A 27,944-nucleotide genomic window follows, 5' to 3' on the forward strand; every position below is an offset into this window, starting at 1 on the left:
GGTAGATGGTGGGCAGATAACATATTTTACAAATGCAACCATTTCTTCCTAGGGTGAGAACTTGCTTTATAGCTGTTTGGTGATGTGGCTTTTTAAGAGACATAGTATGCATTTGCAGGTGTTTGGAGAATAACTAGAACTGACTGATGAGCAAAATGCTGTTTGTGACAGAAAGTTCTGTCAGGGTGGTTGTTTCTGAGGTTCTGCCATTTGTGTGGGTGGCAGAAAAAGCAGAAAGACATGGATATGTGGGGGGAGATATGCTATTTCTAGGATCTAATTCAAAACTTTTTATCTATAGAAGAATTGACTTTGGTGAATCCCTGTTTTTCTCCTGCAAGGAGATAAAAATTAGCTTCTTTTTTGCATTAGAGCAGGGAAATAGAAGCAAATTCATGACAACAAATTTCAAAAGGGGACAGTTGTGCGCAAGTATGAAGGTTCCCATAGTGCCGTTTTACATTGCAAATTGAATTATAAAAATGATTTTTGTAATTTTCTTGCCCTGGAGCCCTGCCTGTTTCTAATCTGCTCCAGAGTATACAACCATTGGTCACAGGTTCAGGTTTGGTGATAGAGGGAGCTTTCTTTTTTCCCCCCTTTTGACTCAGGAGACAGAGGGAAATGGTTCCAACTTATTCTGTTTATATGTGTGAAAATAATTTTTTCCATGCCAGCATTTTGTATTCAGTCCTATTTATTTTTGCAGCCTCATTTCATCTCTCTGACACAGGATAGAATGGACCTTAATATAATGCAGTGGATGGAGTGAGCTAATCCAAGCAAATGGCCACTGGTTTGTTTCTATTGTCGGTAGGAGCCTAGCTCACTGCACTGTTTTGTTTTCTTTTATTTGGCGGGGGTGGTGTGGTAGGAAGGAAGGGACTGTTGTAGGAGAAGAATACATTTGGTGCATGAGAAGAAAGACATGAAGATTTAAGGAAGCAACCAAGGTGAATTATGTTGTGTAAGGAAGTCTATCAACTGAATTATACCAATTAAAAAAGGCTTTTGAATTCTGATACTTTAAAAAAAATAACCCATTTCTCTACCATGCTTTCAAAAATATTATCTTGGCATTAATGAGAATGGAAGTTGATGCCAGAAAGCATTTCAGTTCTTGATCTTATAAAGATTAATAGATACCTTATATGTGTTTGTATCTTTAAAAGACATAAAAGAATCCTTAATCTTATGCAGATTTAGGGGAAAAAACTTTATACATAATTTAGGGGGAAAAAAACTTTACATATAATTCTCTCCATAGGTACTTTGATGGATGTGGACACTTCCTTCAAAGGGGTTGATTACAACCCATCCATGCCTTCTCATCTTTCATGATTCTTGTCCCTTTCCTCCCATAAATCCTTTATGAAGTCGCTTTCTTTCACATTAGGATGTTTTAATCTGGGATCTGTGAACTTGCTTAAAAATATTTTTATAACTGTATTTCAATACGATTGGTTTTCTTTGTGATCCGATGAATCTTGTGTATTAAAAACATTATCCTGAGAGGGGGTCCATGGGCTTCACTAGACCGCCAGAGGATTCCTTGTCACAGAAAGCCCACCCTTAATACTTGACAGTTCATGGATGCCCATGGAGCAGCAGCACACAGGCTGTCTGGTCATCGTCTCTTTCTTTTGCCACATTGTTAGTTTGTCTCCTTTCTTGTCTCTCTCTGATGACATCTTTGAGCCTATTTCTCCTCAATTTTTCTTTGGTAATTATCACGGCCTTTTTAGACTCACTGTGCTCCGTGTTATTCTATCACTTGTAGTAATAAGTCGTTGCCTGAAAAATTCTGATATTAGGGGCAGCTAGGTGGTGCAATGGATAGAGCACTGGCCCTGGAGTCAGGAGGACCTGAGTTCAAATCCGGTTTCAGACCAGACACCTGACACTTACTAGCTGTGTGACCCTGGGCAAGTCACTTAACCCCAATTGCCTAAAAAAAAAAAAATTCTGATATTTAAAAGAAAGGCCTTTGTTTCTAGGGAAAACTTGGGGTCATTATTAGTCCAGTGCTATTGCCCAAAGGCTATCTGGCCTGAGTTTCTTCCTCTTACTCGGTTCTTGACCCAACTCATTGGTTTCTCTTCAATATTTATCTAAAATATATCCATCTTGTCCAGTCAACTGCATATCACAGGCTATGGGTGTGTGTGTATGTGTGTGTCTGTACACATGTACACATACACACACACATACACACACACACACACACACACACATATATATATATAGATATATATCTATATATATATGGTTTTGCGTGCATGGATAGTTATACCAAAATCTTTTCAATAATTATGGTTCTCCTTTAGGAAACACTGCAGTGTGCTGGGGTTTGATTAAAAAGCCACATAGTGCCTGCCATTTGTAGATAAGAAGAATCTAGAGACCCCCATTATCTAGGGGAAATCCCCCTTCTATTTGGATTCTGCTCTAGAAATTCTCCATTATGTTCACAAACACTTTTGGTGAGCATTGATCTTAAAGTTTTATGATCTGCTTGATATTATTAATAATAAGGTTGTCAGAGTTACCTCTCCTCTTGTATCTCTGAAAGAATCTTTTAAAAGTTCTTTTAAATTATGAACATTTTATTTTGTTTTTTTGAGGGAAGTAGTCAGGGTTAAATGACTTGCCTAGGGTCACACAATGTCTGAGTCCTGATTTGAACTCAGGTCCTGCTGATTTCAGGGCCAAAGCTCTATCTACTACGCCACCTAGCTGCCCCTTATGACCATTATAATAAACAAAGAAACAAAAAGGGGGTTGTATATGAAACTGTGAACTGTTATGTAAAATTTGTTTTTTTCTACTCCATATTCCACTTCTTTTTTTTTAAGTAATTCAAATTGAACATGCTATTACAGCATTGCCATGCTTGTCTGTGTTCCCTCTTAAACTTATTTCTGCTTTCTTCTATTTGTAATGGTTTAGTGATGTTCTTGAATTTCTTTTCTGACTTATTTAGCATCTCTATTACCATCCTTCCACCGCCTACTCCAGCACCACCCCCCACAAAGAAAAAGAAAAGCCCCCCCTTATAACAAGTATAGTTACATCACACAAATCCGCACATTATGTATGAAAATGTCTCATTTTGCACCTCTAGTCCATTACCTCTCTGCCAAAAGTAGGGCAGCATGATTCATCGGAAATCTTCTGGAGTCGTTGTCTGCTGTTGTTCTGTTTATAATTTTGAAGTCTTTCTCAGTTGTTTTTCCTTTTCGGTGTTGTAGTCATTATATAAATTGTTCTCCTGGTTCTGATCGCTTCACCCCTCATCAGTTCATGGAAGTCTTCCCAGGTTTCTCTAATCAGTCTTTTTCATCTTTCTAATTGTTAACTAATATTGCATTACATTCGTATACCATAATTTGTTCAGCCATTCCCCAGTTGTTAGCCACCCACTTTGTTTCCAACACTTTGCTATGACCAAAAAGTACTGCTGTAAATACTTTTGGACATATGAATTCTACCCATTTGTCTTTGATCTCCTTGGAGAGTGTGTGTGTGTGTATTTCTCTGTGTGTGTGTGCATATGTACATATATGGAACCAATATACCCAAAGTCACTAAACTCTGTATGTGTACATATACTTATACATGCATATATGTGTCTATGCATATATACATACAGAATTTAGTGGCTTTAGTATATGGTATACACATACAATAAGAACTTAGTAAATGGTGTGTGTGTGTATGTATATGTATGTATATACACACACTCCCCCCCAGTGACTTAGTATATGGTGTATACACGTGTGTATATGGTATATATACACACGTGTATATACACAGTATATATATAATGTGTATGTACCTATGTGTACATATGTTTGTAGCTGTGTATATATTTATGTGTATATATATACAACCCACTACCCACCATAGTGACTTAGCACGTGGCGCACACACATGAACACACATATGTATATATACACATGTGTGTGTGTGTGTGCACATAGGTACTCATAGAGTTTAGTGACTTTGGGTACATGTTTCCTTTTCTTCTTCTTCCATTTCTTCTGAGAATGCTTGGATCACTTCACAGCTCCACTAGCAGTGCATTAATGTGCCTGTCCTCTTCCTCTTTTTTTGTCATCTTTACAAATTTTATAGGTGCGAGTTGGAATCTCAGAATTGATTTAATTTCCCTCTTACTAGTGAGCATTTTCATTAGGTTGTTGATAGCATGTTGCCTTGGTTCTTTTGAGGACTGCTTGTTCATAGCCTTTAATCATTTATCTATTATGGAATGTCCTTTCTTCTTACACATTTGTTTTGATTTCTTATATATCTTACACACTATACTTTTGTCAGAAAATTGCTGCAAGGTTTTTTCCTGTATGATTCTAAATGCAATAATTGTATTTGTGCAAAAAAAAAAATCATGTGACCAAAATTGTCCTTTTATCTCCTCTGATTTCTCTATTCTTTGTTTGGTCAAGAATTTTCCACTTATCTGTAGTTGTAAAAGGTATCTCCTTCCCTTATCCTCTAACTTGTTTGTGATGTGAACCTTTACTTTATCCATTTAGAGCTTTTTGTTGTGTATGGTAGAAAATTTTGGTCTAAACTTAATTTCTGCCATGCAGTTTTCTAGTTTTACCAGCAGTGTGTCATATAGTGAATCCTTTTTTTTAAACCAATGCCAAAATAGTGTTGATGATTATTGTTTTGTCATATGGTTTGAGACCTGGTGCTGCTAGGCTGCCTTCATTCCCACTTTTTTCATCATTTACTTTGAGATTCTTGACTTTTTGTTCTTCTAGGTAAATCTGTAAAAAAAAAAATACCAAATATTCAAATTCACTTAGATAATGTTGTCATTTTTATTATATTAGCATAGCCCAAATATAAATAAGTCATAGGATCATGGATTTAGAGTTAAAAGAAGGGAGGAAAGGGAAGGAAATGAGCATTTAAGTGTCTACTATGTGCAGGTGCTGTGCTTTATAATTATTATCTCATTGGATCCTTATAACAACCCTGGGACATATGCTGTTATTATTATCCCCATTTTTTAGTTGAGGAAACAAACCAACAGAGGTTGAGTGACTTGCCTAAGGTCACACAGTAATTAAGTGTCTGAGTTCAGATTTGAACTCATGTTTCCTCACTCCAGTCCCAGCACTCTATCCGCTGGGTCACCCAGATGCCATAAAGATACCTCAAAAGCCATCTAGTTCAACCCCCTCATTCTAAAGATGAGTAAACTGAGGTCTCAGGAGTTTGTGACTTACTGAAGCTTGTATGGTAATAGGTTCACTTTCCTATACTCTTGCTGGCTGCCCTAGTACCTCTATTGGATTCTGGCCTTTGTTTTATGTAGTTGTAGACTGGGTGGATGATCTTACTTCTTTTTTTATTTTTATTTTTATTTTTATTTTTATTTTATTTTTATGTATTTTTATCTGGGGTTGTTTTCACATATTTATTTGCTAAGAGTTATGTGGAAGAACTGGGCCTCCCCATGGTGGAGATATGTTTTGTTGGAGCAGATCCCGTTTTGGTATTTTGAATCAAATCTATTCAGTAGCTAAATACTGCCAAATATTCTATTGGTGGATGAAATTTTTAACCCAGAGCTGTGTCTCTTATTTTTGGGACAGGAACTTGGGTGCTGGATAAAGAATTTAAGAGTTCTTAAGTTCAGGTTTAAGAGTTACAGGTAGAAGGCTGGTCTCTATCTGGGTTCCTGTGCATCTCTGGTTTGGGATCTCCTGGGGATTCCTGTAGGTACAGGGTTGAGTATTCACTCTAGTTCCAGGGTTTGTTTGTTTTTTAGGTGGATTCCATGGTATTCAGGAGTTTTCTCACAACTCTGTAGATAGATAGAGATACCATCAAAAACCCTCTGAATCCCAACAGATTAAAAAAAATTGTTTTCATTAATTCATATATCAGGAGTAGGGGTTAGTGGACCCCTATCGCAGTTTAGAGAAGCCCATGGATCCTTTCTCAAAATAATGTTTTTAAATTCATAAAATAAAGGCAACTGGTGAAGTAAATAGAGCACTGGTCCTAGAATCCAAGACCTGTGCTCTATCTAGTATATCACCAGCTGCCTAGAAAGAAAGAACGAATGAAAGAAAGGAAGTTACTATTGTAGACAAGCTCACAATCTGATTATCCATTGAGTTTAAGATATCTATGGGACATCCAGTTCAAGATGTCCAGTAGACAGTTGGAGGTGCAAAACTGGAGGTTGGGGTGGATAAATAGATTCGAGAATCATCACCATAGACATAACTGAATATATGGGAGCTGATGAGCTCACCAAGTGAAATTTCCTTGGACGGGATTTTCTTCTGTGAATAGGCTTTCAACACCTTCATTTTCACTTGTCAACTAGTAATAAATTTTCCCAGCACACATTATATTCCAAAGAATGCAATGATAGAAACTTTCCTGTAGCAGGAATGGATCATCTTAAGGTTTGAAACAAAGTAAAGTGTTTGCTTACTCAGTCTTCCAGCAATCCACTAAAATGAATCATTCCCCATGTCCTTCAAAACCTTTTTTAAGCCAGCAACAACATCAAGAAAAATCAGTGATTGGGTTCTGTCTCTTAGTCAGCATTTATTAAGAGACTACCATGTGCCAGGCATACAGCCTCAAGAAGCTCACAGTTTCAAGGAGGCGACATAGCGTGTTGAGACCTGTGTACAGACATTATAGGTGCAGGAGAGGTTGGGGCCCGTCTTAGAGGGAAGGCACTAAGATAAAGGAGAACTGGGAAAGGCTTTTCTTGCAGAAGAAGAGACTAGTTATGAGAATCAGGTAACAGTGACAGAGTGTGTTGGGATTTAGTGGACCCAGGAGGAATGTTTCTGAGAATCCCCGATGTTTGGCACCTGGTTATTTAGCTTTCAGGCCACCTACTTGTCCATTGAGTACTCATTCCAAACTTGTTACTTGTCAACAGCATTCTCTGTCCGTCTGCTGGTGAGTTCTCCTGCCAACTTATTGCTTCTGCTGTTTATGCTGTCTGTGGTTATAGATTTTGTTGCTCAAGTAATTTTTTCCGTGGTCACACAGGTAATAGAAAAAGCCAGAATTAGAATCCAGGTCTTCTGACGCCTGATCCAGGGCTACACCACAGAGTGCATCTGTGTGGATTGCAGTACATGTTTTGACTACAAAAAGAAAAGCTGTAATTTTTGGTTCTTCTCCAAAAATTCAACCTGCAAAAAGAATGGAAACCCAGCTGGTATTTGGCTTCACTCCTGGGTAGATAATGGACTGCTTGCCATGGCTGTAAACCTTATCTCAATGTAAAGTAGGCATTTTAAAAATAACTTCTCCCACTGTGTTGTCTGCCAGGGAGGGAACAGATCCTACCCTGAACTATTGCTCTGAAGGGCAGGTGCTACAACTCTAGAACTGTCCATACACAAATAAAACACTGTGTGATACCTGAAGATGGCCCAGATTTATTTGCCTGTGATAAGAAGGAAGCTGTTTAGACTGCAGGAATTTAACTTGAATCCTCAGAGACAGAATGAGGCAGCTGTTGTCTAATTTCTCTAGTGGTCAGTGTGGAAAATGATGAGGCTGTTTTGAACAGACCCAATGACCATAGAGTTAGATATGCTACTAACACCATGCATTGTGTACAAAATTAGTATGAAGCAGTTATCTTTTTAAACATTAGCTTCTTCTAATCTGTGCCACATACCTGGATCTCCATCCCCTTTTGGAACCTGAGTCTAGGATTTGACTTGAAGCAATATTATTGTGGAGGGAAAGCACCAGTGGAGATTGGAGAGACCCAGGTCCTACTTAGTCTTTGTCATTAGCCTACTGGGTCATTTATTGTTATTGTATAGAATAGCAGAATTATGTAAGGTAATGTGAAATAATTGTGGAGATATTTAAAATATGAAGATTTTAAAACTAAGAGTTTACAAATATGATTAGTCAGTCCTAGTTATCTGTGGGAGTGGAGAAAAGCCAATGAGTCACTCCACAAGCATTTATTAAGATTTTACTGGATGCTAGGCTTTGTGCTAAGCACTGGGGTTACAGAAAGTTTAAAATATAGCCCCTGCCCTCAAGGAGCTCATATTCTAATGGGGAAGACAACATAGAAACAATTAGGTAAATAAAAGAAATACACACACACATATAATGTAAATGGGAAGTAATCTCAGAGGGATTGGTGGTAATACAATAATAATAGTGGAAGGGAATGAAAGGGCCTGGTGCAGAAGGCGGAATCTGAGCTGAGTCTAGATGGAGGCCAGGAGTCGGAGGTGAGGAGGGAGAATGTTGCCATGATGTAGGACAGCCAGTGCAAATGCATGGAATCTGCGTATGAAGTGGCTTGTGGGAGGGACAGCCCGCAAGGGCGATTGTTGATGGATCCTAGAGTTCCGTGGAATGGAGTCAAGTAGAAAAAGGCTGGAAAGGCAGGAAGGACCAGGTTATGAAGGATTTTAAAAGCGAAACAGAGGATTTTATGTTTGATTCTGGAGTTAATTGGGAGCCACTGGAGTTTATTAATTAGAGGGTAATGTGGTCAGATCTTCACTTTAGGATGATTACTTTGGCAACTAAAAAGAGTGATAAGTAGATAAAAGTAGATAATGAAATATCATTATCAATTACTGATAGGTCAAGTCACTTCTCCCTGAGCCTGTTTCCTCTCCTGTAAAATGAGGGGGTCTGACTAGATGATCATTAGGGTCCCTTTTAGCTCTTTCTTTTTTATTTTAGATTTGTATTGATATCTTTTCTCTTTACATTACCTAAATTTCCCACTGTATCCTTCCTTCCTTCTCTCTTCTCCTCCCAGAAGGCCATTTCTTAGAACAAAGGAAAAAGAAAAAGAGGAGAAGGGAAAAAATTAGAAAAATCACTCAGTGAATTGGATAGAATCTGACAGTTTGTGGAATTTTCCACACCGGTGGTCCCCTCCCTCTGCAGTGAGCAGAGAGAAGTGTTTTCTTAAATCCTGACTTTGGGGCCAAACTTGTTCCTTGTAATTTTGTGACGTTCACTTTCAGTTGATTTGTGATAGTTTTTTTTTCAATTTGTGTTGTAGTCCTTGTGTTTATTGTTTTCCTGACTCTCCTGCTCACCCTTTCTATGACTTTATGAACTACTTTACTATCTTAGTATAAAATCCAGGAATTCAACATGTCCTGATTTCCCATCCCATACTTTCTTTTCTTCAAAGAAATTCATTACCCACTTCATTTGTGGCCTTATTTTCACAAGACGATGATTAGATATAGTATTACCATGAGCTGAAACACTGGGAAGAGCCGAAGGACTGTTTCTCATTGTGACAGGCTATTTAAGAGAGATGCGTTATTTGTCCTCAAAGCTGCTGTGCACAGTTTCACAATTTGTCAATTATTTAGTCAGTAAAGCACTTATTATGTATCAGGCACTCTGCTAAGCACTGGGGATACAAGGAAAGGCAAAAAATTCAAACGAAATAACCCCTGCACTCAAGGATCTCACACTGAAATGGAGGAGACAACATGCAAATAAGTGATATATTTATGCAAATATATATATATATAATATATATATTCATGCAAATAGATAATAGAGTGGTTTAAGGTAATCTGAAAGGGGAAGACATTAGCAGTTACTGGGGATTAGGAGAGGCCTCCCAATAGAAGGTTGGAATTTGCACTGTCTTGAAGGAAGCCAGGGAAATTAAGGGGTGGAGGGGCAAGGGCGGAGCATTGTAGGCATGGGTCAGTATGAAGGCAAAGAGATGGCAGATGAAATGTCATGTTGGGTGAACTATAAATAGACCTGTGTAGCTGCATTTTTGAGTCCATGGAAGGGTTAAGGTATAAGAAGAAGTCAGGTTATAAAGAGCTTTAATTACCAAACAGAGAATTTTGTATTGGATCATGGAGGTAATAGGGAGCCAAGGCAGCTTATTGAGTAGGAGAATGATTTGGCCAGACTTAGACTTTGGAAAAATCAAAAATCACCTTGGCAAGTTGAGCAAGAATTGATTCAAGGTGGGGGGATTTGAGTCAGGGAGACCAGATAGAAGGTTATTGCAGGAGGTGATGAGGGCCTGAACTAAGCTGGTTGGAGGTGTGAATAGAGAGAAGGGACATATATGAACAACACTGTGAAAACAGAACCAACAGTATTTGGCAATAGATCGCATATGTGGAATGAGTAAGGAGTGGAAGATCACCATGAAATCGTGCATTTGGGTGACTGGGAGCAAAGTAGTACTGTTAACAAAAACAGAGAGGTTTAGAAGAGGGAAAGATTTGGATGGGAAACATAATCAGTTCTGTTTGGAGCCTGTTAAGTCTGAAATGTGTACTTGTTTGTAAGCCAGTGCTGTTTGGGACCATTAATTGTTACTCTGTAGAATTGTGCAGTTATTTATGTACTACACCCTCTAGGTACCCCTTCAGCCATAAATTCAAACTAATAAGGTGATGGGTTTGCCAGTGATGGCCACCACCAACGATTGTAGGGTCAACCCACTGGGGCTTCATTCAACGCTAATTCCTTGTGTGCTTTCCCTTAATAATCAGCCAGTAGTCATAATTAAGTCATGGCAAATGTATTTGCTACAATGACATTGTGAGAATAGTAGCAAAACATTCCCTCCCTTAAACTTGTGCATTCTCCCACAAATGCACATAAGGCTAGAAACTCAGCCCTTGAAGACATGTCTGGACAGAGGACTTGTTCATATCTCATAAAGGCATGGTCATAATTTTACAGGTAGTTTAACACATTGTTACTGTGCTAAAACCTCATCATTCATAATGAAATCCTGTGCCTACAACAACTAAATAGTGCAGGATAGGAAGTCCCCTTTCTCATCTTTCTTGCACTTAAAATAATATTACAGTGAATGTTTAAAATGGGAAGGTTTTCTAAATGAGGGTCTAAAAGGAGGAGTATTACTCTATAAGTGACTAATGGAGTCTCAGTTATCTGCAGTAATGAAAAAAACATTGTGAATATCATTAAAAAAATGGATATAAATGACTTGCCCAGTGTCACAAAGCTAGTATCTTAGGCCAGGTTGGAACTCAAGGTTTTCTGACTCCAGGTCTTGCACTTTATAAACTGTGGAACCTAGCTGCCTTGAATGAAGCCAGCTCAGTCATCAGGACAATCAACATTTTTTGCTTCCTTAAAAAAATTCCTTATTTGGAATTAAGTACTAAGAAGGAGTGTGCATAATGGATAGCAGACTGGCATTGGAGTCAGAAAACCCTGGGTTCAAATTCTGCCTCTGCTATTATGGCACTATCTCTGTGACTATGGGCAAGTCCCTTAACTTCATTCAGCCTGTCAGAGAACTCCCTAAGACTATATATTGTAGACAGGTTGCCTGTTTGCATCACTAGAGGGAACTTCCACACTGGAAGTTCTTCCAAACCCCTCTCCCCCAAAAAAGAGTTAAAAAATGAGAAGGAACCAAGCTCTATGCGTTTGCTAACCATATATAAATTCTAATTGAGAATTATTTCTTCGTGATTCCATGGTTAGTATGGTGCTATAAACAATATCAATGATTTAGAACATTCTTCTTTAACCCCATGTGGGCACCTTATGGCTTCAATAAATGGTGTGTACTCATTGGGAGGTTTTAAAGCGTTGATAGTCTCTTTCAGCATGACTGTGACTGGTCCCAGGCTTTCCATCTTTCAAAAAGCACAAATATATGGTATTGACCTCTCAATAAACGGTGTTGGGCTGGTGCATTTATTTGCAAAGCACAGCCTTAGCAGATGGCCTCTGAGGTTCTTTCCAGCCCCACAGTCCTGTGACCTTGGTCACATATTGATCACATCCTTGCAATTGTCAGTTTTCTATTTCATAAGGCCCTCTTTCAAATAGATAAAACAACTTGGGTGGGGGGGACATTGGAAAGAACATGTGTTGGCCTCACGTCTTGCCAGTTGGGGTTATTGTAGTTCAAAAGTGGAATGTTTGTTTTTGGAAAGAAGAAGCTTAAAATACTTAGTGAGGCATCCTAGAATTTCAAAGTAGTCTTTTTTTTTTTTTTAAATCCCCACAGGAGATAAAGAAGGAGATGAAGAAAGAAACCCTTTCCAGCAAACCTCCCGAGAAACCCATGCAGGAAGTGTCCAATGGAAGCTCTTTGCTGTCTTCTGACACGGTTATAAGAACCAACAAAAGAGGTATGACAAGAGCTGCTGCATGATTTCAATCACTTAGTTAACTCTATCCTCTCATAGATTTTTGAGTTTTCAATCGCCAAAAATTAAATAAAAAAGCACTTACAAAAATCTTTTCATCATGATAATAGAATAGCCCTAAAAGAATCCATCCAAACTAATGCTGATCTGGAGAGAAGGTTCGGAGAACTTTTCTGGCAGTGGGGAGGAAGAGTGATAAAAAGAGCATTCTTTTGGTGGTGTTTTTCTTCTTCTTTTTTTTTTTTTCCAAAAGCTTTGGGATTATTTGCCGTATTTCTTTATGAAAAGCCATTTGGACAGAAGGGTTTACTTTCAACTAAGTAAGGATACACATTTAGTTGGACACAGTTATCAAATGAGACAAAGTGCTTAATAAAATACTAAGCCTATGAATGTTACCTAAAATAATAATGATTATTTTATAGTACTGGTGCCAGAATTTTATGTGCTATACACATTTGTGCCACAGTCAGTGGACCTCTTCACATTATGCTGGCTTTGTCCTTCTGAATGTTATTCTTCTGGGCACTGAGGCAGCATGTGAGTAGATATATTTAGTACACAGTACAGTGTTTAACATCATTAGCAATTCCTTGCGATGAGCTTCCTATCTCTAGGGATCTTCAAGCAGAAACTGGATGAACACTTGTTGGGAATGTGGGTAGATGGCTGTTCTCCATTTAGGTGAAGGGTTGAGCCATATGGCCTTCGAGGTCTTTTGCAACCTCTTTATTTTTGCAAAGTTTTCAGTTACAAGCTTGTTGTAGTCAAGTTTCTGTTTTGTGTACGTGTATGTGTTTGCATGTCTGTTCTTTATTTGACTTGCTTTGTTTCAATGATAGAAGAATACGAGATTATTCAGTAGATGCTGCCTATTTCCAGTATATTATATTGCAGTGATCTGTATGCACGTGCCCTCGGTTTTTTCCCTTTCAGCCTTTGGCAACATAAATTCAGTAACCATTGGGTGGAGAGCACTGTTCTGTGGTCTGTGATTAGTTACAAAGGCAGTGGAAGACATTGAAAGACACAACAGGGATTGTGAACCTGGGTTCAGGAGGACTGTGAACTTGGATGGGGAAAAATTTTGCATCTTTCTTTTAATATAATTGATTTCCTTTGTATTTCCTGTGTTTTTTATTTTAAGCAGTTAAAAGCATCATGCTGAGGAGGGGTCCATATATGACTGCACACACAAAGAAAAGTTAAGAACCCCTGATACAGAAGAAAGAAGTCAAGTTTATATAATGATGGGGAATAACAGCTAATCCTTCACAAAATTTAGACAGGGAAAGACTCTCTTCAGTCAATGTCTGAGTGTCAGGCTCTTTTTTGTATACTGCTCTAGATGTTAGTGTTGTATCTGTCTTTCTCTTCCTGCTTCCCCTCCCTTCGCATCCCTACTCCCCGTTACAGTCCCGACCCTTTCTCTATTCCCTTAAAACCCCCTCCCCCTACACATACCCTGGCCCCTGCCTTCAGCTGTCCTGGTTAGCAATTCCTTTTTTAGACATGTTCAGAATGAATATTTGCCGGTGCTCCCTAGTTGCTAGAAGCTATAGTATTTATATTTTGCACTTAAAAGTTTCTTGCTGCAGATTAGGAGTCTCCTGGTTGTAAGAATTAGTATTGTACTGTAAGTGGAAACCACAGACCTGCAGAAAGCGTGACTCAATACAGTCTTGAGAATTGGTTTCATAATTCTAAAGACTTGAAAAAAAATCAGATTCAGGTCTCTAAATTTAATTTGGCACCCACTCACAGTTACCAGTATGCCCTTCCCCTTTCTAGATACTCCTACATTGCTGTTTTGTTTTTTTTTAAGCTATTTTTCATGTCAGTAGGCTGAAGAAACATGTATATCTACCTAAAAGTACATTTAAGCTGTGAGGCCTACAAATTCACATCTAAATCATACAAACATTTATTAAGTACTTGCTATATGAAATTAAATCTGAATCAGTTTAAATTGAATGTGTGCAGGAGGGAATAGTTTTCTTTTCTGGGTGGTGTAAAGGATGCAGACTCCAGGTCTGGAATCAGGAAGGCTCCAGTGTGGCCTCAGATAATTACTAGCTGTGTGGCCCTAGGCAAGTCATTTAACCTCTGTCTGCCTCAGTTTCCTCAACTGTAAAATGAGGGTAGTAACAGCACCTACTTCACAGTGTTGTTGTGAGAAGTAAATGAGATACTGTTTGTTCAGTGCCTGGCCCATAAAAGGTGCTCTTTGTTGTTGCTGTTTAGTTGTGTTTGACTCTTCATGACCCCATTTGAGGTTTTCTTGGCAAAGATACTGGGATAGTTTGACATTTCCTTCTCCATATCATTTTACAGATGAAGAAACTGAGGTAAACAGAGTTAAGTAATAACAGTTGTGATATAAATGCTTATTTCCTTCCACCCTTCTCCTTTTCAGAAGCTCTTTAACCTTTTATGTGTTGTGCACCTGTCTGGCAGTCTGGCGAGGCCTAAGGACCTCTTCTCAGAACACATAGAATAAAGTACAAACCCAATCTGTTGCCATGGCCTGTTGATTTCACCTTTGCAACATCTCTCTTCTGACACCATCATCTGTCTAGTGTAGGCCCTCATCACCTCATATCTCCATTATTGTAATAGCCTGCTGATGGGTCTGCTGCCACAAGTGTCTTCCCCACTCCAATCCATCCTCCATTTAGCCATTAAAGTGATTTTCCTAAAGCACAGGTCTGACCAGGTCATTCCTCTACTCAGTAAACTTCAGTGGCTCCCTATTGCTTCCAGGATCAAATATAAAGATGATAATATAAATAATATAATAATATAAATAATATAATAACATAAAATTCTCTGTCATTCAAAGCCATTTCCAACCTAGCCACCTCCTGCCTTTTTAGTCTTCTTCCACCTTAAACCCTGACACGTACTCTTTGATCTGGTGACAGTGGCCTCCTGGCTATTCTACAAACATGACATTCCATGTCTTGGCTCTGTCCTCCTGGCCTGGAATGTTCTCCCTTCTCATCTCTGCCTACTAATCTTGCTGGCTAAAATCCTTTCTTCTCCAGGAAGCCTTTCCTAACTCCTTAATTCTAGTGCCTTCCCGCTCAATTAGTTCCTATTTATCCAGTATATCACTTGTTTGTACATATTTGTTTGCATGTCATCTCCCCAATTTGATTGTGAACTCCTTGAGGGCCTCTTTTTGTGTCCTTAGTGCTAAGAACAGTGCCTGGCACATAATAGGGCCTTAATAAATGTTTGTTGATTGATTAGAAAGGAAGTCAATTATAGTGAAATAAAAATGTCTTTTTTTTTCCATGCAAGTTCACAGACCTCCTCCCCCCTCCTCCTCGCCCGTTAGTCGGTCTATGGACTTCTAGATCCATGTATCCCAGATGAAGAACCCTGGACATAGAAGAAAAACTTGCCCAATTCCTGACGTTTATGGGCTTATATTCTGATAGGAAGGATGAAGCATACACAAATAGTTATAATAAAATTTACAGTATATATGTATGCAAAGAAAGGGACACGATGCAGAATAAAGGGAATGGGTTTAGAGGCAAAGGGTCTAGATTCAGATGACTGCCATGGTGTGACTGAGCAAGTCCCTTCACCTCCCAGTGCCTCAGTTTTCTCATCTGCAAAATAAAGGTGGTTGTAATAAATGTTCTCTCTGGGAAAGGTGATCCTGTGAGGTCAGGTGGAATGGCCTAAGAGATTTAAGGAAGGAGAGATCATGTCTAGCTAAGAGGAACTGGGAAGCTTTATGGAAAAGGTGCCTAGGGCATGTGTTGGGCCTTGAAGGAAGGGAAAGGTTTCCATAGATGGCAGAATGAGGGAGATGGTCCCTGTATGGAGGACAAATATATGGGCGTACAGGAACTGTGAGGGCCATGAAGAGGTCAGGAATTGCTAATGATTCTGTTTGGCTAAACCAAGTCTTGTTAATCTGGGGTCCAAGAATCTTTTTTTTTTTTTTGTTACCAATTTTAATAACTGTATTTCACTATAATTGATTTCTTTCATAATTTTACTCCTTGATATCCAGATCAACTACTATGACATCTTGTACAAACTGCCCCCAGACTCCCAAACTTATAGAATCATACAATCATAGGATTTAGAGCTAGAAGCAAAGTACCTCTGAAATCATCTAGAGCAAGGGTTCTTAAATGCCCACATTCATGAACTTGTTTTTTAAAAATATTTTTATAACTAATTCACTATAATTGTTTTTCTTTGTAATCCTCTGCATTTCATTTTATGCATTTAAAAACATTATTTTGAGAAGGGGTCCATGACACTCAAAAAGTTAAGAACCCCTGGGCTAGATCAAATGAAATATTTGTAAAGCACTTAGCATAGTGTCTGGAGCATAGTAAATGCTATAGAAATGTTTTTCTTCCCTTTCCCCTTCCCTAGACCATAGACAATTGAACAGGAATAATAGTAAGAAGTAGGCTGGAAAGGTGGGTTGGAACTAGATTTGTGTAATCACACTTAATAAAGTGATATCAAAGCCTGAGATCATTGTCTAGATATTACAGGTAAAAATATCTAAATACTTAAAATAAAAATGGAAGTAATTTTTCTCATGATTATTTCAGTTTTCTCCTATACTATGTAAGGGAGAGGCATATAGAGTAATGGATCAAGAATTGAACCTTGAATCAGAAAAACCCAGGCTCAGATACCTCCCCAGATACTTAGAAATTGTACGACCTTCTGTGTAACCTCTCTGGACCTCAGTTTATTTGTCTGTAAAATAAGAGGGCCAGACTTGGTTACTGAGGTCCCTTCCAGCTCTGAGTTTACAATATTATGAACCTATGAACTAAAAATGACTTCCCTCCTCTTTACAAAGATTCTCCTCAAAACAATAACAACAAAATAGGAAGTAGAATGTACTATATTTCTTTTTCGCTCAATGCCTACTTTTGTTTAGGGCCTAACTCAGCCTGATGCTCAGTAAGGCCATCCTGATTTCTTTTGGACCCTGGATTTAATGGAGATAAATAACAGTGCGCCAGTATTCCAGAGACTAAGCACATTGTAGACCATCTGTAAATATGAAACAATTAAAAAAACAATCTTTGTTCTGTTCCAGGGCTCATCACTGACTCACTGTGTCACCTGGGCCAGACATAAATCTCTAGTTGTTTGGCAACAGTTAGGGCTGAAGTGAAGCATTGTGCAGAAGGGACCAATGACTAGATTTTGTCCCTACCCCCACTAACTCGAGACTAACAGTATTCTAGCACTACTGATAATAAATCAAAGTAAGTAGATTGATTGGCCTTGTCAGACCAGATAAATAGATCATTGTGTTGAAGTCAAAAGCTACATTTTTCCCACCCAAATCAATGAAAAAGCATTTCCCTTACTCTCAACTCTCCCCACCTTCTACCCCTACTAGTGTCAGAGGCTAAATTGTTGGGCTTTTTCTGGTAACTAATGAACTCTTTTTTCCTGCTGGTCTTAATATTTTTCTTATATTAGGGGAATCAGAAACTCTTTATTCTTGATGGATTTTTTCCCTCAGAGATTTATCCTTTGGAAGGATGTTTTTTCTATTACTGTTGTTTATAGCAGTTGTGGGGGAAAAGACTTTTGGAGACTTCACCAGAAAAATCTATGTGCGTTCTCATTAGCTTATTTAGATTTACAGATTTGGGATCTAGCCTAGTATTTAAAATTTCGTTTTCCTTTGCTCCATCATCCAGATGAGTTATGAAGCCCACTGGAATTGAATAGGATTGGCAAAAATCCCCATTCCTTTTATTTATCAAAAAAGTAGAATTTTATAGTGAAGGTATGCTGTCTATTTCCTTTATGTGGGCCCTGGCACTTTGACTGAACACTTGCATTAGGTTTAGCAAAGAGAAATCGAAATCAGTTTCTACACTCAGCTCCAAATGCTTTAACTCAGTTGCCTCTTTTGTGGAGCAAAAGATCTGAATTTGAGTTAGGTTTAGCTGGGATCTCTGCCCAGTACTATCCAGTTGCTGCAATATTTTTTTGGCATGACAAAACATGTAGGTCAGTGTATTACCTAACTTTTGTACTTGGAAGATGATAGCTCTTCTCTACCAGAGGTAGGTATGAGACCTAAAGATACTTGGAGTTGCTGTATTTTGTGATAGTTAAAAATATAGGAAGTTTGAGTAAATGCCTACCATTGTAACAACAACAACAAAAAAATAGTTTTGGTGACAGATTAGTTTCAGCTTTCTGCTTTAACACATGTAAATTTCTTCAGTGTTTGTTTAGGGCTAGATTTAAACCAGAAGAGTTTAGAACTGGGGCTACATTGAAATGAATAGTGAGTCAGTATCCACAGTTGGCTAAGCAGACATAAATTTATATCTTGGTCATTAGGAAGCTGGGGGTGGGGTGGGTGGGTGCTGTTCTGTCTGTGCAAACACCTGGATCATTTCTAGTGCCGTGATATGGATCACAGGGAGAGAGAGAGAGAGAGGGAGAGAGAGGGGGAGAGAGAGAGAGAGAGCATCTTGCTGAAAATAAACCTTTATTCCAAGAAATAAAACTTGATTTTTTTTCCATTTTGGTTTTGTGCAATAGCCACCATATTCCAGAAGGCTATTCTAAACTTAAATATGTAACAAATCCAAGCCAGAAAATCTGGACTCTCTCATAATATTACACAGATCCTTAAGTAGAGCCAAATGTCATCCTTATTCATCAGGCAGTGACGCATTTTCTCTTACTTCTAAGGAAGATTTATCTTCCTTTTTGCCTGCTTGTAAACCAGTAAAAGTAAGTGATGATCATTTCAATCTGGGAAAATTTTTGTCTGGGGAAGCATGTTTTTGTTTTGTTTGTTTTGTTTTGTTTTATTTTCCCAAATGGATTCAGTTAACTGATGCTGATAAAATGTAGGCTGAAGGCTAATGTATATGTTTAATAATATTTTTGCTCAGTTCTTCTCTTTATAAACCAACATGTGAAGTATGCATGTAGTATTTCCTTACTTTTTTATTTTCGATTGTAAATATTCTCACTAATAAAAATTTTAAATCTAGTCTTATAATAGTTAAATATTTTTGAGAATACATTTTAAGTGTATCTTTTATTTTTATATCACCTATATTTTGCAGGGTATCTCTCCCCTGTCCCTTTCCCAGATACCCATTCCTTAAAACAAAAATTTTAAAAAGAGCAAAATAAAAATAAATCAGCAAAACTAACCAACATATCAAAGAGTCTGACATTATATGCAATGTTCTACAGCCATAGTCTTCCACCCGTGCAAAGAAGTGGGGGAGAAAGTACCTTCTCATATCTCTTCTTTAAGGCTAGTCTTCATGATAGTTTCACAGCATTCACTTTTGATATCTTGTTTTTGTTTGTTTGTTTGTTTACATTGTGATCATTGGTAGTATTGCTTGCCTGCTTTTGCTTACTCTGCTTTTCATCCATTCATATAAGTCTTCCTGTGCTTCTCTGTATTCATCATTTCTTATAACACAGTAATACTCCATTACATCCACAGATTGCAACTTGGTTGACTCTTCCTGAACAGATGGACACCTAGTTTGTTTCCAGTTCTTTTAAAGTAGTTAAATCTTAGATGATATACTTTGCACATATTTAGAAAGTCACTGTTTGATTTCTAAACATTTGTTTTGATTAAGAATGTGAATATCAGCCTAAAGGACTACAAAATTCTGTATACCCTTTGACCACACAATACCACTACTAGGTTGTATCCCAAAAAGATCAAAGGAAAAGGACCTATTTGTACGAAAATATCTATAGCAGCTCTTTTTGTGGTGGCAAAGAATTGGAAATTGCAAGGGATCCCCATCAGTTGGGAAATGGACGAACAAGTTGTGGTGTATGATTGTGATGGAATACTATTGTGCTGTAAGAAATGATAAGGGGAATGGTTTTAGAAAAACCTGGGAGGATTTATATGAACTGTTGCAAAATGAAGTGAGCAGAACCAGGAGAAGATTATAGACAGTAACAACAATATTGTAAAGATAATCAACTGTGAAAGACTTAGCTACTCTCCTCCATACAATGATCCAAGACAGTGCCAAAGGACCCATGAAGCGAAATGCTGTCCCCCTCCAGAGAGAGTACCGATGAATTCTGAATGCAGATTGAGACATTTTTTTTTTACTTTCTTTATTTTTCTTGCCTTTTTTTTGCAACATGGCTAATATAGAAATATGTTTTGCATGACTTCACATATTAATGAGTATCATATTGCTTGCCTTCTTAATGGGTAGGGAAAAAGCTAGGGGGAAGGAGTGAATCTGGATCTCAAAAAATGTCAAAAAATAAAGAAAAGAAGTTTACAAAACAAATATAAATAGAGTTAATACTGAAAAAGCAAATGTCTTAACAGTTAAATACAACATATCTCCTGCCATTTTGTTCTACTGTCCTTGAAAGGGAGTATTGAGGACTTTGGCTACTTAAACAGAAGCTGATCCAGTTCTAAGTTGCCCAGTCCACACAATCTAAATTTAAAATTGTTACTGTCTTCTCTAAGAGTTCAGTTTGTCCTGACTTGCACCCTGGTCCAAGCTGAAGAGTTTGAATTTCACTAGTAATGTTATTGATGTGACAAGTTAAATATCTAAGGCTGTAGTTGATACTCATTGGTCTGTGTCAAAGACAAGGTTTTGTTTCAGGTATCTAATTTCTTCTTACCTGTTGATTTTTGGATCACTAACCATCTCTTTTATGTTGAAAAGGAGTCCTGTGCCTCCCTCCATCCCCAATATTTTGGGTGATGATGTTTTTTTTTTGTGGTTACTTTGGTGTCACTTAAAAAAGAAAATATTTTTTCTTGTCTTTTTCTTTTGTGGTGACTCATGGGATGACACTTGTTTTCTTCAGTCATTGTGAATGTGAACCCACTGCTTGAGTTTCTTGTTGGTTTTATATTTCCTTGTTTCTTTTTCTAGTTTATCATGAATTCAGTGTTTGGTAAGTCTTTCTTGTATTTTGTCCATTTTATCCTTGCATTTATTATTATTATCAGTATGTACTCTCTGATACGAAATGTTTTGTAGTCATTTTATTGGCTATTCTGCTATCTTACTTTTTCTCTCTGGGTAGATAATTTGCTTTTATTATTGTTATTTAAGAATCACTGTACTTCATGAGCAGAACCAAGAGAACGTTGTACACAATAACAGCCACGTTGTGTGATGACTAATATTGATAAACTTAACCCTTCCCGGCAATACAAGGATCTAAGACATCTCCAGAGGCCTTGTGATGGAAAATGCTATCCACATCCAAAGAAAGAACTATGGAAGTTGAATTGCTACTTTTTTTTCTTTCTTCTCTTCTGTTGAGTTTTGTTTCCTCTTTCTGATGGTTCCTCCTATTGGTTTTAATTTCTACTTATAACATCACTAATGTGAAAATATGTTTAATATGAATGTAAATGCATAGCTTATATCAGATAGTGCACCATCTTGGGGAGGGTGGTGGGGAGAAAAGGGGAGAAAAATTTTAAACTCAAAAGCATATGGAAGTGATTATTGATAAATCAAAATAAATTAATAAAAAAAAATCACTGTACTTCTGCTATGTACTAGCCTAAACTTCCTTTTAGGGATCCTTACAAGGCCAGCTGGTTGCTTTTAATATATTATTTATAATAGGTGGTGATCTGTTATCTCAAGTGAGACTTCATTTTTAGTAGGCTAATTCATTCATAGTAATGGTGATATTAATTAGTAATGGTGTTATTAATATTAATTATTGATGTAATATTAATAGTAACATTAATTAATAATATTATTAATAATAACATAAATTTGGAAACACAGCCATATAAATGTGTGTTTAATGAAATTGTATACTTTTTTCCATCTCATCCAGGCAGGACATTGATTTAAAGGTTAGACAAATTTAATAAACATGTATCTTGTTATTATAGTTATTGAAAGGTAGGATACAAAGACAGAAATAAAAGCTTCTGATATTAAAGAATAAACAATCTATCAGGCTGAGAGGTAGGGAGAATACACAGATAAGTATGATACAAGGTGATGGCTCATCCTATGCTCTCCTCCCAAGGTGATGAGTCAAATGAAAAAACCAACAAAATAGTAATATTTGAGGAAGAATGGGACATCATCTAGGGGTATTAGAGAAGTCTAAATGGAGAAGGCTGAACTGTAAAAGAAGATGAGGCATAAAGTCAGAAATGGGGAGAGAGTGCTATTCAGGTCTGGAGGATGGTCTCTGGGTTTGCCCGAAGGGGGAAGTTAGCATATTGAGCTTTGGAAACAGAAGTCAAATTTGGCTTGTATGTAATATCCACGAATGGGAGTAACGTAAAATAAGGTAGTTTTGGGCTCAGTTATAGGGGCAGTCTTACGGGCCAAGCAACTAAAGGGTTTGTTTTTTAATCCTAGTGGTTAATAACAATGATGGTTTTGTTTAGGGGTGTGACAAGATCAGATCTGTGTCTTAGGAAGATTATTTTGGCAGCTGCATGAGAGTGGATTGGAGAAAGACTCTAGGAAGGGGAACTGATTATAATTGTCCAGACGAGAGGGAGAATGATGGTTGTCAGAGGGGAAGGAAGGGAATGATGCCAGTGATTTTGTGGATGTAGAACTGAGCAACTGATTGCACTTTGGAGGGGGGTGAGGATAAGGAAGAGAGGAGCTTCAGAGGTGACTATAAAGATGGTGGAGTCCTCAGGGTTCTCTTTTAGTAGTCAGATTTAATCTTAGGCTTAAATTCTGCCTCTGTGGCTGACCTCTGTGACCTTGGGTAGGTCATTGCTCTTCACTGGGCCTCATTTTCCTCGAATCACTTCTTGAGCTCAAGCTATGACCCCATGATCACTTGAGATAGTGCCAGGATGCTGAAGTTTGTTGTCCACTAGCATAATAATAATAATAATAATAGCTAGAATTTATATGGTGCTTTATTATTTTTTTTAAATTACCTTATTTGAGCCTTACAACCACCCTGGGGAGGTGATGCTTTACAGATTTTGCAGATTAAGAAAACTGAAGCAATGAGAGGTTAAATGATTTCTGTGATCCCACAGCTAGTAAGTATCTGAGGCAGGATTCAGACTTTAAAAAGCTATGGGGGTAGGGGAGTGGGGAAGCAGCTAGTTAGTGCAATCAGTGGAGCTCTGGCCTTGGAGTCAGGAGGACCTGAGTTCAAATCCAGCCTTAGACACTCGACACTTACTAGCATTGTTACCCTGGGCAAGTCACTTAACCCCAATTGCCTCACCAAAAAGCAAAAAACAAAAACAAAACCAAAACCAAAAAAAAAAACAAAAAAAGCTATGAGGGGTAGTTTCTTGTGTATTGATGGGAGTGAAAAACAAAGTATATCTGTGTATGTATATGTGTATATGTATGTATATATAATATTCCCTTTCCTATCCCACTCCATGGTATAATGTAAAAATAAACGGTGGGAAGACCTGTGTTCAAATCCCCCCTATTTCTGTTAAAAGGCAGTACCATCTTTCTAGTCTCCCAGGTTTGTAATCTCAGAATGATGTTGAAGTCCTCACTCACCCTCACCTCACACATCTAATCAATTATCAAAGATCACAATTTCTACGTTTATCTCATCTCTCACATCTGTTCCCTTCTTACTCTTCACACAGCTGCCACCTTCATTCATTTCCTTATCGCCTCTCCGTTAGATTACTGCAGTAGCGTCCTAATGAGTCTCCCTGCTACTTCAGTCCATCGTATGCTTTGCTGCCAAGGGGATACTCCCTGAGCATAGCTCTGACTGTGTCAGCCTTCTGCCCAATCAATTCTGGTGTCTCTGTCGCCTCTAGGTTAAAACAGAAACTCCTCTGTATTAACTGAACGGTGGGAACCATATAATCTTTCCCCCCAAACTCTCCCCTCTTCCTGACTTTGCTGTCTCGAGGGTGCTTAGCATAAGTTCCACACGTCGTAGTGGATGCTTAAAAAATCCCGTTGGGTGGGCTGGCCATGCTCGCCGTGGTCCTGACTCACAACCTAGGTTCCACCCTTGACACCTCTCTCCCTTTCTTACTCTTCTTATCCATCTGTTGCTAAGTCCTGTGGAATCTACCTTCAAAACCCTTGTGTGTAGTCCCTTTTCTCCTGAGGCTGGCTCCCACTGTGGTATAGACCCTCATCACCTCACTCTCACAATACTATACTGGCCTGCTAGTTGGTTTCCCTGTTTCCATTCTCTTCCCACTCCTGTCCATTCTTCACTCAGCTGTCAAAGTGGCCTTTGCAAAGTGTAGGTCTAACCTTGTTATGCTCCTCCCTACCTCTCATTCTATATACTCCACTGACGCCATTACCTCAAGATCAAATATAAAATACTCTGTTTGGCATTTGAAGCCCTTCATAAGCTCACTTCTCTCCCTCACCCCGCCCCCTATTTCCATTCTTCTTCCACCTTTCTCCCCTCCACATATGAGATAGGCAGTAGTCAGTGATGCTGGCTTCCGTGTTCCTCAAACAAGATATTCCATCTTCCAGACCTCTACATTTTTACCCATCTGTCTTCAGGACTGGAATGCTCCCTCATCTCCACCTCCTGACTTCCCTGGCTTCCTTCGAGTCTGAGCTAAAATTCACCTTCTGTCAGAAGTTTTTCTCATCTCCCTTAATGAGAGTGATTTCCCTCTGAAATTGTCTCTGATTTACTCTGTATATATCTTGTTCCTACGTGGTTGTTTTCACATAGTTGCACGCATTAAGTTGTGAGCTCCATAAGGATTTGCATTTCTTTGTTTATTTGAAGTGCTCAGCACAGTGCCTGACACACACTTGGTGATTCATAAATAGTGCTTGATTAATTAACTCTGTTTAGCTTTTTAAACCCTTCACAACCTTATCCTAGCCTCTTTCCAGCTTTACTGAACCTTATTTCCCTTTCTGCACACAGTGATTCAGTCAGACTGGCCTTCTCTCTGTTCCTTACACACAACACTCTCCATCCATCCCCTGTGCCTGGAATTTACTCCTACCTCACCTCTGAGTCCTTGAGTCAGAATCCGCCACTCCCTTCAATACTCAGCTCAAGCACTGACTCCTACAGGAAACCTTCCCTGATCCTTCTAAATGCTAGCAATCTCTTTTCCCACACTATTTTGTATTTAGCTACTTTGTTGTTTATTCATTTTCTATTTATTCTGTAGGGCAGCTAGGTGGTGCGGTGGATAGAGAGCATGGAAGACTCATCTCCCTGAGTTTGAACTTAGACACTTGCTAGCTGTGTGACCCTACCCAAGTCACTTAACCCTGTTTACCTCAGTTTCCTCATCTGTGAAATGAGCTGGAGAAGGAGATGGCGAATCACTCTAGTATCTTTGCCAAGAAAACCCCTATGGAGTCATGAAGAGTCAGACACCACTAAAAAGTGACTGAACAACAAATTTATTCTGTTTTTATCAATGGACTTGCTGTCTCCCTCATCTTAGCATAGAAGCTCCTTATGCGTAGAGATTGTTTTATTCCTTGTATTTGTGGCCCGAGTGCCTAGCACAGGCACAACATATGTCCTTAATTAAATCTTCTTGAGTGATTTACTGTTTGGGAAGATGTTAGGAGAACTTTATCTCAAGGTTGTCTTTTTTCTTATAGCATCAAAACTAGGAAAGCTATTAATAGTTTATTTTTATATACTGCTTCTAAGGTTTGCAAAGCATTTTACATATATTGTCTCATTTGATCCACGCACTAATGCAGTAGTGGAAGTGCATTATCATCCCCATTTTACAGATGAAGAAACTGGGATGGAGAGGCTTGCCCAGGGCCACACAAGTAGCTAGTAAGATTGGTAACAGAAAGAACCATCTCTCAACTACCTATCCGTTTTCTTGCTTTAATTTTACTCACACTTTTCCTGAGAGGGAGGGAGGGAGAAAAAAAAAAGAGAAAAAAGAAGGAAGAGGAGGAAGAAGAGGAGATGGTGATGTTTTGAAATATCCTTCAGGTTCAGAGAAAGGGAGATTGTGTTTTAGTAAGCAAAAATGTTATGAGAAATGCAAGAATACATCAACATAAGGTAGGATAATTAAAGAAAGGTTTAAAAACTCATCCAAATGATATCTGGCTATTATAGATACAAAACACTAAAATGGATCCTGCATTAACAGATCAAGTATTGTTTTAAATAATTTATATAGATACATAGTATTTGTGCTTTCCTGAAAGGACTCACTTTTAAGTAGAATGTTCTCTCCACTGATGCAGATTGCGACTCCTCTGTGCCTTATGCTTCTGTGTGACTCTTATTCATGTAGTACTGCTGACTCCCAAGTCCAGCTCACTATCCGCTATGCCTCATACTATCTAGTCTTTCCTTTTACAATGGCTTCTGTGGCCGCTCTGGCATGGGAAAAAAAGATTCCATTTCTGAGAGCTAATTTCACTAAGCATTTATTAGGTAGCCTCAATACCTAATTATTCTGTTATATGGATTTTGGCTTTATTGTTAGGGTTGTTATCCATGTGGGGTGGGAACAGACATTTTTTGTTATTATTCTCCTGTTAGAATTTTTTCTAATAGATATTATGGGTAGATTTTATGCCTGTGGTTGTCGTGGAACTGTTTGCTTTTGTTTTATGTTACACTGTGTTAAATAATGAAAAAATCGACTGTGAGAACAAAGAAAATATTATCTGCTTTCTCTTTCTAGTCATTGGCTGTTTGAAATAGAGGAGATCTGGGATTTGTTTTGTTAAAACATGCCATCTTTTCGAATTTCCTAGTGAGGAAAGAAATATGAATCACAACAAGCCTTCTAAATTGGGGATTTCTGAGCTTGTGATCAAACTTCACTGATTCCTGTGAATTTCAAAATCACCTTGGGTATTTATTGAGCAGCTTCCTCTTAGGCATTAAAAGAATGTTTTAAAATTGTCTTGAGACCTCTGTTTTATCATCAAGAGGGAATAAAGAGGGACAGAAGGAAGGGGGAGAGGAAGAGTATGGTATTCCCCATGACTGGAATAGCCAGAGAAGAAAATAGACAAAATCTGGGTGAGAACAGAAGGATTATGAATTTAAAAAATTTACCTAAAACATACCTATGTGCACAAAATTTGAGGATTTACTATTTATTGGAAATACTACTTTTTTTTTTTTTTGGATTTCTGTTCTCAGAATGTCTAAGGTCAGTGGCAAAGACCATGTAATCAATGGCTACATATCTGATATGCTTTGAAGGTAACTGCATGCCAGAGCTGGTAAGAATTTATGGTAGACAGTAAAGAATGTTAGTCTCATTCACTTTGTTATCTATGCAGTACCAGGTAGTACTGTCTGTCTAGACTGGGAAGGGTGGTAGGGGAAAAACATTTACTGCTTAAAAAAAAATATTTGGAGAGTAAGATATAGAGATTGAGTCCTAGTAAATGAATAAGTTTTTAAAGGTAGACATTTAATAGTTTCTATTTGTTTTGACTGGATAGCACAACAAATTCTTAGATATTTATGATATACCTTGATGATTTGGAACTATAAATCTATTTTCCTACTCTTTAGTTCTTTTGTTTTTGTACTTTTTGAGTTGTGAGGCCCATTTTCAAACTTCTTGTTTTAGCAAGTAAGGAGATGTGTGCCCCCTCCTCCCCCTGCCATCCACCTGAAAGAGAACAATTATGGTTTTTATGGGTCCAGCCTGTGGGACTGGGGTGGGCAACTAGCTGATTCAGTCCTTCCCTACAATTCCCTTTCTTCCTTCTTCCTATTTCTGTGGAACATGCACAAATACTTTGTCTTCTCTTCTTCCTTTCCCTT

The 27,944-nt window shown here is 38.1% G+C and overlaps 1 protein-coding gene across 3 annotated transcripts in view; it reads left to right on the plus strand.

The window, feature by feature from the left end:
* The window catches only part of SH3KBP1 (SH3 domain containing kinase binding protein 1), a 434,394-nt gene that overhangs the window by 149,753 nt on the left and 256,697 nt on the right, over nucleotides 1-27,944 (plus strand). For all 3 annotated transcript variants that reach the window (XM_027866157.1, XM_027866165.1, XM_027866172.1), the window contains one exon: nucleotides 12,050-12,173. In XM_027866157.1, coding sequence (XP_027721958.1) covers nucleotides 12,050-12,173 — 124 coding nt within the window. The remainder of the gene's footprint in view (nucleotides 1-12,049; nucleotides 12,174-27,944) is intronic.

Source organism: Vombatus ursinus, unplaced genomic scaffold (assembly GCF_900497805.2).
Source record: "Vombatus ursinus unplaced genomic scaffold, bare-nosed wombat genome assembly UNPS02001419.1, whole genome shotgun sequence".
Taxonomy (NCBI): Eukaryota; Metazoa; Chordata; class Mammalia; order Diprotodontia; family Vombatidae; genus Vombatus; species Vombatus ursinus.